Raw genomic sequence first — 13,450 nt, forward strand, 5'->3', positions numbered from 1 at the left:
TAATTGATAATAACTTTTTAACGAAGCCTCCATCGACAAATTGGTATTCTTGATTTTCGTCTTATTTTGGCCCCTCGAATCTCCCATTAAAATTTTTCCCAGGGGTGGCCGAACACCCTGTATAAATGGAGGACAATAAATGTCGAGTCCATACTTACGTGTCTGCATAATTTTTTCTTGCAATTGTTCACGCAGAACAAAGTTGGTACAAGGTCAAGGTTGGTCACAGGAATAAGATAATCGAATGCTATTATAATGCAATCGATTAGATCGAACGTACAAATGTACGTGAACGCGAAAAAATGTAATTTTCTCGAAAACGAAGCCGTAAACAAAAAATCGTTATTGCACATTTTCGATTTATTTTTTCATAATGAATTCACCCATACCCCGATATATTTGCAAAACATATCGTTTATAATCTATACTTTTCCCCACGAAAAGGAAGGGTCGACGGAACAACGCGGATAGAATCGAGACAAATTCGGTAATGTTTGTACTTATTATGGGAACGGAATGATTAACCTTGCTGCTGCAAAAAAAGAAACGCTGCGAAATGCGATTACAGTTTTAATAATTTTGTTATCTGCGAGTCCACCTCTTTTACGCTACCGAAATTCAATATTTTGACAGTTACGAAATTGTTCACAAATTCAAACGTTTCTTACTAGTTTTTAAGTTAATAAAAATAATGCAGCATAATATTGTATTTTCCAGAAATGTATTATTATTTCAACCTATGACATTTTCCGTCCTTTCACGATTTTCTGTACGCACCACGGATTAAACAATGTGCATTGAGGATATGTAATGTATATAATATACAATATCAATATATTTTTATATCCAAAACGAATTTTACATTTAATTTTTATTATTTACGTAATAATCTCGTAACAAAAATACATTATTGATTTCATTATTGTACATGATCTCAGATTTACTGTAAATAGTTTTGTTAATGTATCTTACAATCTCAAGTCATCGGTACACTATATATTTATATAAATTAAACAATTGTTATCTCTCTCTGATTCTTTCGATTATACACGACAATAATTCATTGTAAAAATAATAACATTCATAACGATACTAAATTGTTTTCTATAATTTACAATTAACTCTAATTAAAATTATAGTTAAAACTGTAATCTTTTCGCAAGCGAAGCGCCGTCCATCGATTCCAGTAGTTTCCTTTTCAAACTTGGCTTTTCCTCCGGTTGCCGTTTGACGGTCGTCGGAAGGGGTAGTTTAGGTCCAGGAGTTGGTGCTGGCTTATTACTAAAGTATGGCATCTGAAGCGCCTGATCGCATGTACATCTTTCCAAGGGGTTTACATTTAGAAAGCTAGCAATTAAGTCTAACAGATCATCCCCAGCAGCGGTAAATATATGTTTTAATGGTGTTCCAGGAAATGGTTTAAACTGAATGAAATCTGGTAGTTCTGTCATTCCTGGCCATGTCTCCTCTGTGGGTGTACCCAATGTCTGAAAATCATAGATTGAAATAAAAAATAAAATGTAAAACAATAAATATTTTTACTTGTAATTGCATCTAATCTTTAATACCTGAAATATTCTAGTGAGCTGATCCAGATCAGATTCCCCAGGTAAAAATGGCACACGTAACAATAGTTCAGCCAATATACAACCAATTGCCCACATATCAATCCCAGTTCCATATAGCCTTGCACCATATAACAATTCCGGTGACCTGTACCATCTTGTCACCACTTGATGCGTATTCAATCTATTCGGCGAACCAAAGAATTTGGCCAAACCAAAATCCCCAATTTTCAAAACACCTTCTGCGTTAACAAGTAAATTATTTGGTTTCAGATCCCTATGAAGTATCCAATTGAAGTGAAGGTAGTCCAATCCTTGAAGAGTTTGAATCATGTAAGCCTTGATGTTTGCAGCGGTTAGAACAATATTGCTGTCTTTTATTATTATCTCCAAATCGGTGTCCATGAAGTCAAACACCAGCGATACGTTCGATTTGTGGCCGAAAACATCTAAAATGTTAATATCAAAAGGTAAAGATCAAGACGGAAAAATCTTAAATATTGCAATGAATATATACGATCGCATACCTATCAAACCGATCACATTATCGTGCTTCAGTTCTTGTAACAATTTAATTTCTCTCAGTGCAGTTCTATTTATTCCATCCCTAGCTTCCGCGCGGCTTCCGACTTTGATCTAACATTAAGACACGTAAATGACATATTGTGCCGTATTAAAAACATTTTCGTTGTTAATACGAAAGTATCTACCAAACCTTTTTCACAGCAACGATTTTGGACGTTTCGATATCTTTGGCTTTATAAACAGTGGCGAACTAAAATAATACACTTTGGTATATCGGTAACGTTAAAAAGGACGCTGAGTATAAACTAACCTGTCCCTCGCCCAGGAAATCAATTTTCTCATATCTTCGTAATTTTTCAGTCATCTCTACCGATTATATGATATTTCTACGTTCAAAATTCGTTTAAAATTTCGTTAATTATTTAATTGAAGAAATTTCATATACTAAGCCTATTTTATATCAATTTTGGAGGAACATTTCCTCCAAGAAAATTCAAAACGAAACGTACACCTTTAAAGCTTGCAGTGTACTATTTGCTAACCTCGAAATATTTGATAGTTCGCACGTGCTTAGGCACGTGTTAATACGTCATTATATAGATGCTCAAAACAAAATTAAATGTATTAGAATTTTACTCAATGAACGTATAAATATTGTGTAAATATATAAACATGACAAATATTACCAATCAGTAATGAACCTTACGAGGTTGCATACAAAAGTCAATTAGCAGAGTAAAAACAACGATCTTATTACTGAAAGGAATACGATACTAAAAGAAATGCTATTATTATAGTTATATGAAGTATAAAATTAATAAAATATGGGATTTTTAGATTATGTGAGCATTATAGAAAATAACAATAGTCATACGATCGATCAAGTTTCTTTAATATTTGGGTGACAATGATTAGTACAAGTGTTCGACGCACTTTTAAATTACTATCATGTGTAGTATGAATTTCGATATACTTTCGATAAAGAAATAAAAAGAATTGTGCAATATTATCAAAGTTGATTGTTTGGGTGACAGTAATTGGGTCTTTTACCCTATACTTCTAAGATAATATCCGTTATATTTCTCTTTCTCGATTCTTCTCGTGGAAGTCGAGAGAGCCGCTCAAGTTTATCGTGGAATAGTACGTTATTTTCAACGATAGATGGTGCTTATTTTTCGACCTCAAACCCTCTGGTGCTAAAACGCCCAAGTTTGTCGTGGAATAGTTCGTTACCTTCAACGCTAGATGGCGCTTATTTACCGACCTCAGGCCCTCTGGTGCTAAAACGCCTAAGATTGTCGAGAAATCCATCTAGCGTGGATGATACGAACTATTCCACGACAAACTTGGGCGTTTTAGCACCAGAGGGCCTGAGGTCGATAAATAAGCGCCATCTAGCGTTGAAGGTAACGAACTATTCCACGAAAAAGAGAGCATGTATCAGTTTGCCTTTGTCGACTTTCTGAAACTCTACGAGGTCACGTACGCGTGATCTGGTATGTGTGAGTAGGGCACCGGGTGTTGAATCTAGCATCTCTGTATAGTACGCTGTAATAAAATCCCTAACTTTATCATAAGTATCACATTTCGTATTTCATATTGTGCGTACTATCGTGTGTTATAATTGAATTCTTTTTTTCGATCAGTTATTATAAAACGCGATAAAAATGACTGAGGGAAAGTATAGTAATCGTTGTACCACCGTTGCACGAGCGTTAAACGACAAAAAGAAATGGTGACAGCGGTTACGATAATGAGGGAGGAAGGAGAGGACTTTGCTATCTAATACCGATTACACTTTCTAAATTTATCGACGTTCACGAGGCGTCTTTTTTAAATATATATTGTGTATCAACAACGTTGCAAAATTAATATACATCAAATCTTCGTACGCAAATTCCGTTAGAACAACGAAAATACGTTCCTGGATGAAAACCGACAAAATGTTTCGTCAGAGATTTGGAGGACTCGTAAAATTTAATTCGTAAAACAATGTTTTCTTGCGATATACAAATTTGTACATCGACAAATTCGATCGATTTAATTCGAGAAGGTGTGAAATTTTTCGACAAAATTAAAAAATTTCAAATCGTTCTGAAAAAATTATTTTCTGTTGCGAGGCTCAATTACAATCTCTTTTTGTCATTAGACATACCCCCGAAATCCTACCCATTTTCTAAAAAAAAATTCCGTACTCGCTGTATAACTCGCTCCCTCGTCGGATTTTTTAAGTCCTAAGAAGCAATGGCAGACGTACCAAATATCAGAAATCTGAAAAATTGTAAATTCTATATCTTATATTTATTCATGGGATTCCTATTAAACTCTATATAATTTCAATTTTTAGGTACAGAAACGATGGAAACAATAAAAAAAGTCGTCTTTCACTTTACAAATAATATATTTAAAAAATAGGCTATCCGAGCAAACCGGTGCGCGACACTCTGTGTGGTGGGTCTCCAAACTTGCTGTCACTGTTCAGCGACTCGTCCGTCGTAATTAAATTAAACAAACAAGCGTGGCCGGCAGGCTTATCTAACATCAAAGGCGAGAAATCGCGTAGGATGAATGGTACACCGCCGTTAAGCCGGCTGCAGTAGTAAATCCAGTGCAACGGCGAGCGGTATCGCGCGGAGAGACATGTCACCAGCCGAGACTCTCATCCTTCTGGCGATTGTTCTCGCGTCAGGTAAAACGAAGGTCACGCGAATCCTTGCCCCGGTGTCAACAACGGACACTAAAGTGATCCCCCGACGTTCAGTGCACCTTTTCCCTTTTCCTTCTTCACGAATTCGCGACGAAGTGCGTCCATTTTTCCGGCTCGAGGTGCGCGTTTTTATCTCAACAAATTTTTGTTTCCCGTGGTTCCAGCGTACTCGTATCCGCAGAACACGCTGCTGAACGATGTGGAGACGGTCATCAAGTCCGTGTTCAAAACTGCCCGCGAACCAGCCACGTTCAACTTGTACACCAGGTACGTATAACGTGGACGTTTCGTTGATCGTCCCGAGTCTCAAATTCGAACGAAAATCGCGAGAGATACTGCGTGTTTGACACTCGAGCACCGCGTGCCTCCTCTTCTAATGAGAGGCCCACGACACTGGACGGGTGCTTTTTAAATGGAACACGGACCAATGTTTGGCGGCAAATTCAACTCGATAGGAAGCTTGTAAAATGTAAGAATAAGACACAAGTGATTACAAGTATATTCGGCTTATTAATATAATTAATGGAGCTATTTCGGTTTCTATTACAAGTTTATTTTAAAAGTTACGTATCAACCATAAGTACACGATTGTTTTTAAATATTGAAAACAAAAGGAAAATTATGAACTGCGTTAAATAGAAATATAGAAATGTATACGATCACAGAAAGTTTGAGATATATTATTTGTACGTAGTAAGATATTAGAAGCTATTACAATATATGATGTAATCAAAGAATATTATTAATCATAATTAACAGAGACGAATTAAGTCGCAGTATTTTCCTATACGTCGTTTCAATACTATTTTAATTGAAGATCGTAATGATATAAACAACACGATATTTTTATTAGAGAAGACAGAGGAAATGTTTATGCCTCTCTTACGTAAAATTCAATTTACGATTTATTTAACAAATTTTGTTTCGAATAACTAATATTCATAAATGCTCTTATGCATATGTAACTATACCTAGATCTTTTTCTTCATAAACTGTAGTAACAGATCGTTATATAATTTCGTTCGGTTTTGGTTGGCAAAGTTCATCTTCGGATCCATCGAAATCATCATCAGATTTAAATACCACGCATGTATGTTGTTTTATAGTTGCTCTTACAGATCTCAGATTACGTGAACTCGAAAACTTTGAACTTGGCGAACTTGGCCTTGAACTCGTATCCGTGGCAGTGTGTCTATTATAATTTCATTTTCTGTATTAAGATAAATCGTAATATAATATAATGTTTACCTATTTCCACTATTATCGTACGAAATAAACGTAATATTATTTTACGAGGAGTTTTAACATAAAAAAAATATCGTATTAAAAATCTTGTGTATTTCATATAAATTAACAATTATCTTCAGTAATTTGCATCCAAACGCAAAGGTGTCAAAAGACAATTTTTATATCTCAGAATTGAGCTTTCGACCTACGTTTGCCAAGGCTTTTTTACTCAGTGTGATTTGTACTATCACATAAATACTGAATGTTTTTTTTCAACATCGTTTGTTCCCACGATTCTTCAAAGCGTAATCATGCACCTGAAACCGAATAAATTAAAAACAACCATACACAAGAAAATGGCTATTACTTATATTTACAAAAGGACTTGTTTAACGACAAAAATTATTATATCTTATATTGAAAAATTCTATGGAGAATCGTTCAAAAACATCAAAGAAATGAATATACGCGTATCTGGATCTTTCAATCCATAAAACGAGGAGTGTCATTTTAAAGAAATATTTAAGTTACCCAAAGGGTAGATGTGTTCACGCTATTACTAGCGATTTTTTCGAAAACTATTATGATCAGATAAAATCAGAGGAAAAAGTGTGATTTTTTATGATCGATAGGACAGTGTATATCAATTGTGCATATTTATATTATTTTCCGAGAAACGAAGGTGGCCTTCAATTTTTTAACGTTTGTAATGTTTCAATATTGGACCAGGAACGTTTCTTTGCCAGTCGATTAAAAAGTCTCGTTCACGTTCGAAAGCGAGAGACGGACAGTTCCGCGCGTCGAAGAAAATTCGCGCTTCTCCTTGGCAACGGAGCGATCCGTGCTGCGAATTTTTCGCCCGTGCAGAGCAAACCGTTTATCGTCCGCGTTCGTAAACGATGCATCAATTTTTTTAACGATACGTGCAATCAACAAGCCAGCCAATTCTATTCTCAGCGCTGACGCTCCACTGACTATCATCGATGCGTGAATATCGCGGACGCGCCTCCTTTTCTTTTTCCTTTTTCTTACCGCCTTTGCCTTACTGCTGACGATCGAACCGATCGAAGACGGGGGAAAAACGAGGCGCCACGCAGTGGCCCGGGATCGACAATTTTAGCGACACTTTTGTCTAGCTATCTCTTGTAAATCTCTCCCGATGATATAACATACTCTGTCTCAGTTTGACAGCTTTTTCGTGATTCTTTAATATTTTCGGGGGCCCTAAAGAAAATTGTTAACACTGTTTAATTCTTGAATTAGAAGCGAGCAATGATTTAATAATCAATTAGCGACGAATTTGTGGCGCCTTGAGTATAGACTTGCGTCAAACGTAAATATTTTGAACTCTTTTTTACGACCCTTTTTGGTGCAGGTTCCATATCGATAATATAATAAAAAATATACAATTTAAGGTAACGGAGCACTCAGGATAGAAAGAGAATCTTAAAAAGAAAAGAGATATTATAAGTTTTTAAATATGTTCATAAATAAGATTGTGGCGTCACTTTCTCTACTCGCCACCAGAGGGACGTTCTCGCAAGTGCTCGATCGACCCTCCGTTTCTATATATACGTTCCTTGATTGATTGTTCAATATCCTGTTGTTTAAGGCAGGGCCTAGTAGAACCTTATTGATGAATTTTACTAATTAGTCCACTATAGCAAGCTTCTCCTTCTTTCTCTTCTCTACACCCATCAAATTCCATTCAAATGTTGAGTATCATCAAGGCTTTTGCAGTCCTGCAACCACAAAATTCCAAAGATCACCTAATCACACATAATTAGAGAATAAACAGCTACACCAGGAAGTCCCATGATCCAAAATTTATCAGCAATGGGTACTTGGGCCCCGACCCCAAATATAATTAATTAATTGCCTCTAAAAACGTCGTTTCCTCTTCGATTCTTTTCGTTCTAGTCGGGTCTATAAATTAACAACACGATCAGGTCTCCATGACCCATGATGAGGTTTTTTAAACTATGCAAATGAACCTATTACTCACTCCTTCACACCCCTGGGTACCAGAGCCCTGGAGGATCCACCGTAAACTGGAGTTAGACCTTTGCTTTTCTTAAATATTAAATAGTCTCTTAACGCCATATTGTCCATGAAGCAATTTCTATCGGATCTGTAAATAATAAACAACGAATCTTCCTGTTATTCCTTTAAGAAGAATTGTTTTTTTTATCACTAAATAATTCGTTCAGTTTCGACGCAACGATACCATCGATTTCGTAACAGGGAAACGTTCGATATCGAATTTAATTTTGTAATCATTTAACAGGGAGAATCCATTCGGTGAGGAGCAATTGTTTTTAAACAATACCGAGGTCCTCTACGCGTCCCACTTCAACGAAAGTCGCCCGACCAAATTCATCATTCACGGATACAGCGACACCGGAAACGAAGCCTGGGTACGAGGTTTGATAGACGGTACGCAACCACGTCTTTCTTTCTGGGATTTTTTTAACAAATTTCAGCCACGAGCAACGCGTACATTTTTAATTCGTTCATAGACTAACGTAGAATTTTTTCAGCAGACATCTTGACGAATCTACAATTTCGTATCGCTATATATGAATAAGATTCGCTCGATTCTACGTGTAATTAACGTCGAGGAACTCTGCGATAGACGGAGGCAGGCGTCGCGCGGACAAAACGAGGGAAAAAAGCCGACTTTCGAGAGCGCATTTCTAGAAATGTCGACGGCAGAGCGAAACGAGTGAAATTTAATTACAATCAGGGTCAATCCGTTTCGGTAAACACGGAATCGACATCGCCAGGTTCAAGGGTCAGCGCGATAGCGAGTTAATTGATCATTTAAAAAGTTTTCGCTCGCGCGCGTTCAGCTCCTGACGTAACATTGAGAAATTTTCATGCAAAACCACGCTCCGAAACCCTTAAGACGCCCTTCGATTCTCCGTCAAACGGACGATATTTTAACGATTATTTTATTTTATTTCGTTGGAATCCGTTGAAAAGAATCGTTCGAATCTTCGCTGATTAAATAAAAATTAGGAAAATTCTTTTTTTTTTATATATATTTCATCGCTAACGAACGCACAGTGTATAAAATAGCCTATTTCCTAAATTTTGAAATCGAGCTGTTTCCGAGTTATGGCGGAACAAACGGTCGGTCAGGCGGGTAAATAAAAGTTCTAAAAATACATTTTCGACTCCCGTTATCGTCGAGCAAATCCAAAAATATCGACGATTCGGAGAAATAAAATTAAAAAGTTTAAAAAATAAAAAAAGAAAACACCGTCGCGTACAGATTTATTTATACGCGTGGACGATTATTGACATTTCTCGTCGCTGTCGTGCGCGATATCGGTGGCAGTTTACATACTTCGTAGTAAATATAATTAGAACTATGATGTTTCAGTGAATTTAACCCCGTCAATGCTATCGGCGCCTACAGAGTCTGTAGTACAGACGCCCGCCATAATCTCTCGTACTATGTTACCGGCGCCTATAGGCGCTCGGTTTTGTCTTAACATTGTTATCTATCGAACAAAATAAGGCTATTTTCCTTGCCGCGATAAGACAACATTTTCGCGCCGGATAACGCGGCGCTATGCTTTTAATTGTTTACAAAAAGATGGCACACAGAATCCAAAGATTTACTTTGACATTTAAACTTCTCTCGATTAACATTAACTCTTTAATCTTCGAAACCGTGCAGCGTTCGACCTTGATGTTCCAGCGTAAAATCAATGGGTGGCCAAACCGCTAAAACTTCGTATATTTATTTGCTCCTTAGCGAAAATGAAACTTAAAAAAAATTCTTGGGTATCCGAAAGCAGAGGGTTTTCTCGGAGTTAAAATAATTAAAAAATGTTATAATCGATAGGGGATGATTCTATAAAAGATTCTAAAAAGAGGGGATAACAATTTGTCCATTGGGGGGGCTTCGTTTCCCCCCAATGTAAACAATTAAACGTGAAATTTGAATGGATACGCGTGCAATTAAATTAATCATCGTGCAGAAGAATATTGTTTACTTACATTTGCACGCAGTGTCGCGATCCCCGAGTCTCAAAGAATAATTCTAGGTGCTTAGAGTTACAAAGTTCCTAACGATCGCGCGTGCAATTACAGCGTATCTGCTTTACGAAGACGTGAACGTGATCGTCGTGGGATGGGGCACCTTGGCGCTGGATATCTACCCGATAGCAGCGAACAACACGCGACGCGTGGGCGAGTTTTTGGGCGACTTTTTGGAGTTCCTGAACCGCGAGTCGAACCTCGAGTACAAAGACGTCCACATCAGCGGCCACAGTTTGGGCTCGCACGTGGCGGGATTCGCTGGCGCTTATTTGGACGGTCGCGTCGGCAGAATAACAGGTGCGCTATTCTAATAACCGATCGACGACAGTGGATAATCGCAACCAGAGAGTGTAAAATTGAACGTTAGTTCCGTAAAACGCCACGAAACAGCATGGCTTACCTCGTGATTAACTACCAAACGTTACTTTAGATTTTTGTTCGCCACTTTATCGGCTCATCGTTCACGATATTATTCGTTTCGTTTTAACGATCACGCGGTATCACGCGCAGGCCTAGATCCGGCGAGTCCCCTGTTCGAGACGATTTCTGGAATTGTTGACCCGGAATTCAGATTAGATCCAACCGATGCGCAATTCGTGGATGTGATTCATACGAGCGGATCCGCCTTCGGATTCTTGGCTCCACTGGGTCATGCTGACTTTTATCCCAACAACGGAAAGTTTCCACAGCCTGGATGCTCGTTCGTACCGACCACGAGTAAGTTTTATACGCGTACTTTCCTTATTAATATCGTACGATCTACTCGTCGATGCCGAAAGTATATCGGGATTAACTAAACTACATTCGAGCGTGACTCCTATACTATTTGGTAAGACTAATCGACCGATTCCTAATATCACTGTACATTTCAATCTTAAATAGAAAATATCGTTCTTCTGCGGGGGGTTTCTGAGAAAATGCAGTACGAATAACTTTTTATCCGCTTGCAATCTTAATCAAAATTTAATAACGTCGAATCGTTTGTCAGCTTATTGCAGTCACTCGAGGGCGCACCAATTCATGACAGAAAGCATAGGAAGCACGGCTGGATTCAAGGCGAGGACCTGCGATAATTGGGAGAAGTACGAAGATGGACACTGCGATTACAATCCAGTCGTGTTGATGGGAGAGTACGCGTCCACGTCGTAAGATAGTTTCTCTTCTTTCTTCGACAGGATGGCCCAAACGTTCCGTTGCAAATATATGATCCACACCTTAAAATCGCAAACACTTCATTATTCATATCTGTAAACATATATTCATATACACTTGACATTGTATTCAACGATACCATTTCACCGACCCCAATGTTTCATGATAGTTTCATATCAAAAAAGTTCATCCCCTATTCTTCTTCATTTTTCCTCGTCATGTTCCATATTGACCATCTGAAATGAATAAAACACATCTTTAATGAAGAGCAAATGTAAATGACTGTTGGATTCCAGTAGAATTGACAACACTTTATTTTCTTAAGAAACTCGTACAACTTGTATCAGGTCGACTAAGTACTAGACTCTTTCTGACAATTCTTCAATATTGCAAGCTTTATGCTATTGCTGGAGATAGGTAGAGGTAGGGACGATGGTCAAGGGACAGTGTGGAAGGATTAGAAATCGTGATTAGGGTGTTTGGATGAGTAATGTTTGTGATGTGAGTGGTGTTTGTATGGTCGTGTTGGTCATCCAACATGACAACTCTTAGTGTACATAGCTATGATCTGTGATCTATTTTCAATTATATATTGACAGTAATTACAAACCCAAGTCAATAATTTTTTATCCAAGGTGTTCGGCCACCTCTGGGAAAAATTTTAATGGGAGATTCTAGAGGTCAAAATAAGACGAAAATCAGGAATACTAATTTGTTGATGGAGGCTTTGTTAAAAAGTTATTAACTTCGTCTTATTTTGGCCTCTAGAATCTCCTATTAAAATTTTTCCTAGGGGTGACCGAACACCCTGTATACTTTGTATTCCATATGCAATCTAACAGATCTTTCAAGTTTCTTGACTCATTTTCGTAATCCATGAAACCATCCAGTCGGTGTATCCAATAGAATGTGGCAGACAGATACAATGACTTTGTGTTCATTTTTCCTTGTTACAGGTTGCGGGGAAAATTTTATTTGGCGACGAACGACGCACCCCCGTTCGCGATAGAGTAAAACGCTTCGCGACGACGATGGGAAGCCCGACGTTTTAAACGACTGTGTGGTGGCGATCGTGTTCTCGCGACATAAAACGATCCGTACTAGTCATTTATAAGTTACTTTATTTATGCAGGCGCGAGCAGTTTCATTCGATGCTTTATTTGAAACAACATACTCCGAACGAGGATCGAAGCTTGCGGCAAGGCGATGCTGTATTATCGTGCACGCCCATAGAAAGTACAAATTATATTAATTAAAATAGCACGGTTAGATAATACCTTTGTTCTCGTTCCCGTGCCCTTGTAAATGAAAAATAAAATAAATGTTTTATTGGTTACCTCGAAACTTGTCTGATACGTTATTCGACGTGCTGAATCTTTTATCGCGAATACTGAAAGCAACGAGTCACGGCATATGTCGTCCATTGGATAATCCTACCCCCTCTTTTATATCGTTTAACCGATATAAAATTAATCCGTTACCTAATAATTCATCCAGACTGCGATTAACAAAGATAGAAATTACAATACCAAGTCGTAATGTAATATCGATGAAGAGATATTTGCGCAAGACTGTACAAATGTCGCGCAAAAAGCACCCCTTGAAGAAACAATTTTTACACGATGAATCGAGCGTACTTGACGTTGTTGTTAATAGTGCAATTATCTGGTATTTTTTGCGTTACCGAGAACGACATTATCCGAGATTACTTTAAGTTCAAGAAGGTGAAGAGGATCGTGGGGTTCTCTTGCGGCGACATGGAAGGTATGTAAAAATACAAGGTGTCACAATACGTATAAGCTGGGCCAAATTAAGCGTTACAATCTGTTTTAACTCTAGTAATTCGTAAAAAATTCCATATAATTTGATGTGCAACGATTCTGAACAGAAACACTCTGTAACACCTTTTGGAACCATTCTCGTGCAATGTCTTGCACGAGGAAAGATTGAAACTTCCATTTGTTTTTTACTTTGTACGAAACAGACGACGTGAAGCTCGCTAGAACGTTTAACGATTTGTACATCACGTACATTTCGATGGTGGACTTCGTATTCGAGTCTCCAGTAGACCTTAAAAAGCTCCTGAGCGCCGAGTACCATCAGCTGGGTATTTTCTTGGACTGTCGATGCAATAATAGGCGTTACAATAAAATCTTCATCGAAGTAAGTGATTTATCGCTGACGATAAGTTAGAAGGTAGAAAATTACAGTTTTACTCGTA

The 13,450-nt window shown here is 37.8% G+C and overlaps 2 protein-coding genes across 2 annotated transcripts; one reads left to right on the forward strand and one right to left on the reverse strand.

Annotated features, from left to right (window-relative positions):
• Nucleotides 1-837: 837 nt before the first annotated feature.
• On the reverse strand, nucleotides 838-2,606 carry Cdk7 (Cyclin-dependent kinase 7). The gene is made up of 5 exons (XM_076762792.1): nucleotides 2,401-2,606; nucleotides 2,281-2,340; nucleotides 2,093-2,201; nucleotides 1,569-2,014; nucleotides 838-1,487 (listed from the first exon to the last, which is right to left on the reverse strand). Exons 1-5 carry the CDS (start codon nucleotides 2,452-2,454, stop codon nucleotides 1,140-1,142), a joined length of 1,017 nt encoding a protein of 338 aa, XP_076618907.1. The 5' UTR covers nucleotides 2,455-2,606; the 3' UTR covers nucleotides 838-1,139.
• Nucleotides 2,607-4,620: 2,014 nt separating this feature from the next.
• LOC143344075 (pancreatic triacylglycerol lipase) lies at nucleotides 4,621-12,573 on the forward strand. The gene is made up of 7 exons (XM_076769745.1): nucleotides 4,621-4,779; nucleotides 4,962-5,064; nucleotides 8,312-8,460; nucleotides 10,129-10,374; nucleotides 10,588-10,794; nucleotides 11,066-11,222; nucleotides 12,186-12,573. The coding sequence occupies exons 1-7, from the start codon at nucleotides 4,731-4,733 to the stop codon at nucleotides 12,241-12,243; spliced, it is 969 nt and encodes a 322-aa protein (XP_076625860.1). The 5' UTR covers nucleotides 4,621-4,730; the 3' UTR covers nucleotides 12,244-12,573.
• The last annotated feature ends 877 nt before the right edge of the window (nucleotides 12,574-13,450 follow it).

This window comes from Colletes latitarsis, chromosome 1, assembly GCF_051014445.1.
Source record: "Colletes latitarsis isolate SP2378_abdomen chromosome 1, iyColLati1, whole genome shotgun sequence".
Taxonomy (NCBI): domain Eukaryota; kingdom Metazoa; phylum Arthropoda; class Insecta; order Hymenoptera; family Colletidae; genus Colletes; species Colletes latitarsis.

Bases quoted from the DNA above. Each gene is read 5' to 3' on its own strand.
- LOC143344075 (XM_076769745.1), top strand. From the start codon at position 4,731: ATGTCACCAGCCGAGACTCTCATCCTTCTGGCGATTGTTCTCGCGTCA. The intron at 8,461-10,128 runs GTACGCAACCAC...GTGCAATTACAG, and splicing joins GGTACGAGGTTTGATAGACG to CGTATCTGCTTTACGAAGAC. The intron at 11,223-12,185 runs GTAAGATAGTTT...TCCTTGTTACAG, and splicing joins GGAGAGTACGCGTCCACGTC to GTTGCGGGGAAAATTTTATT.
- Cdk7 (XM_076762792.1), bottom strand. From the start codon at position 2,454: ATGACTGAAAAATTACGAAGATATGAGAAAATTGATTTCCTGGGCGAG. The intron at 2,341-2,400 runs GTTAGTTTATAC...GTATTATTTTAG, and splicing joins ATTTCCTGGGCGAGGGACAG to TTCGCCACTGTTTATAAAGC. The intron at 2,015-2,092 runs GTATGCGATCGT...TTAACATTTTAG, and splicing joins TAATGTGATCGGTTTGATAG to ATGTTTTCGGCCACAAATCG.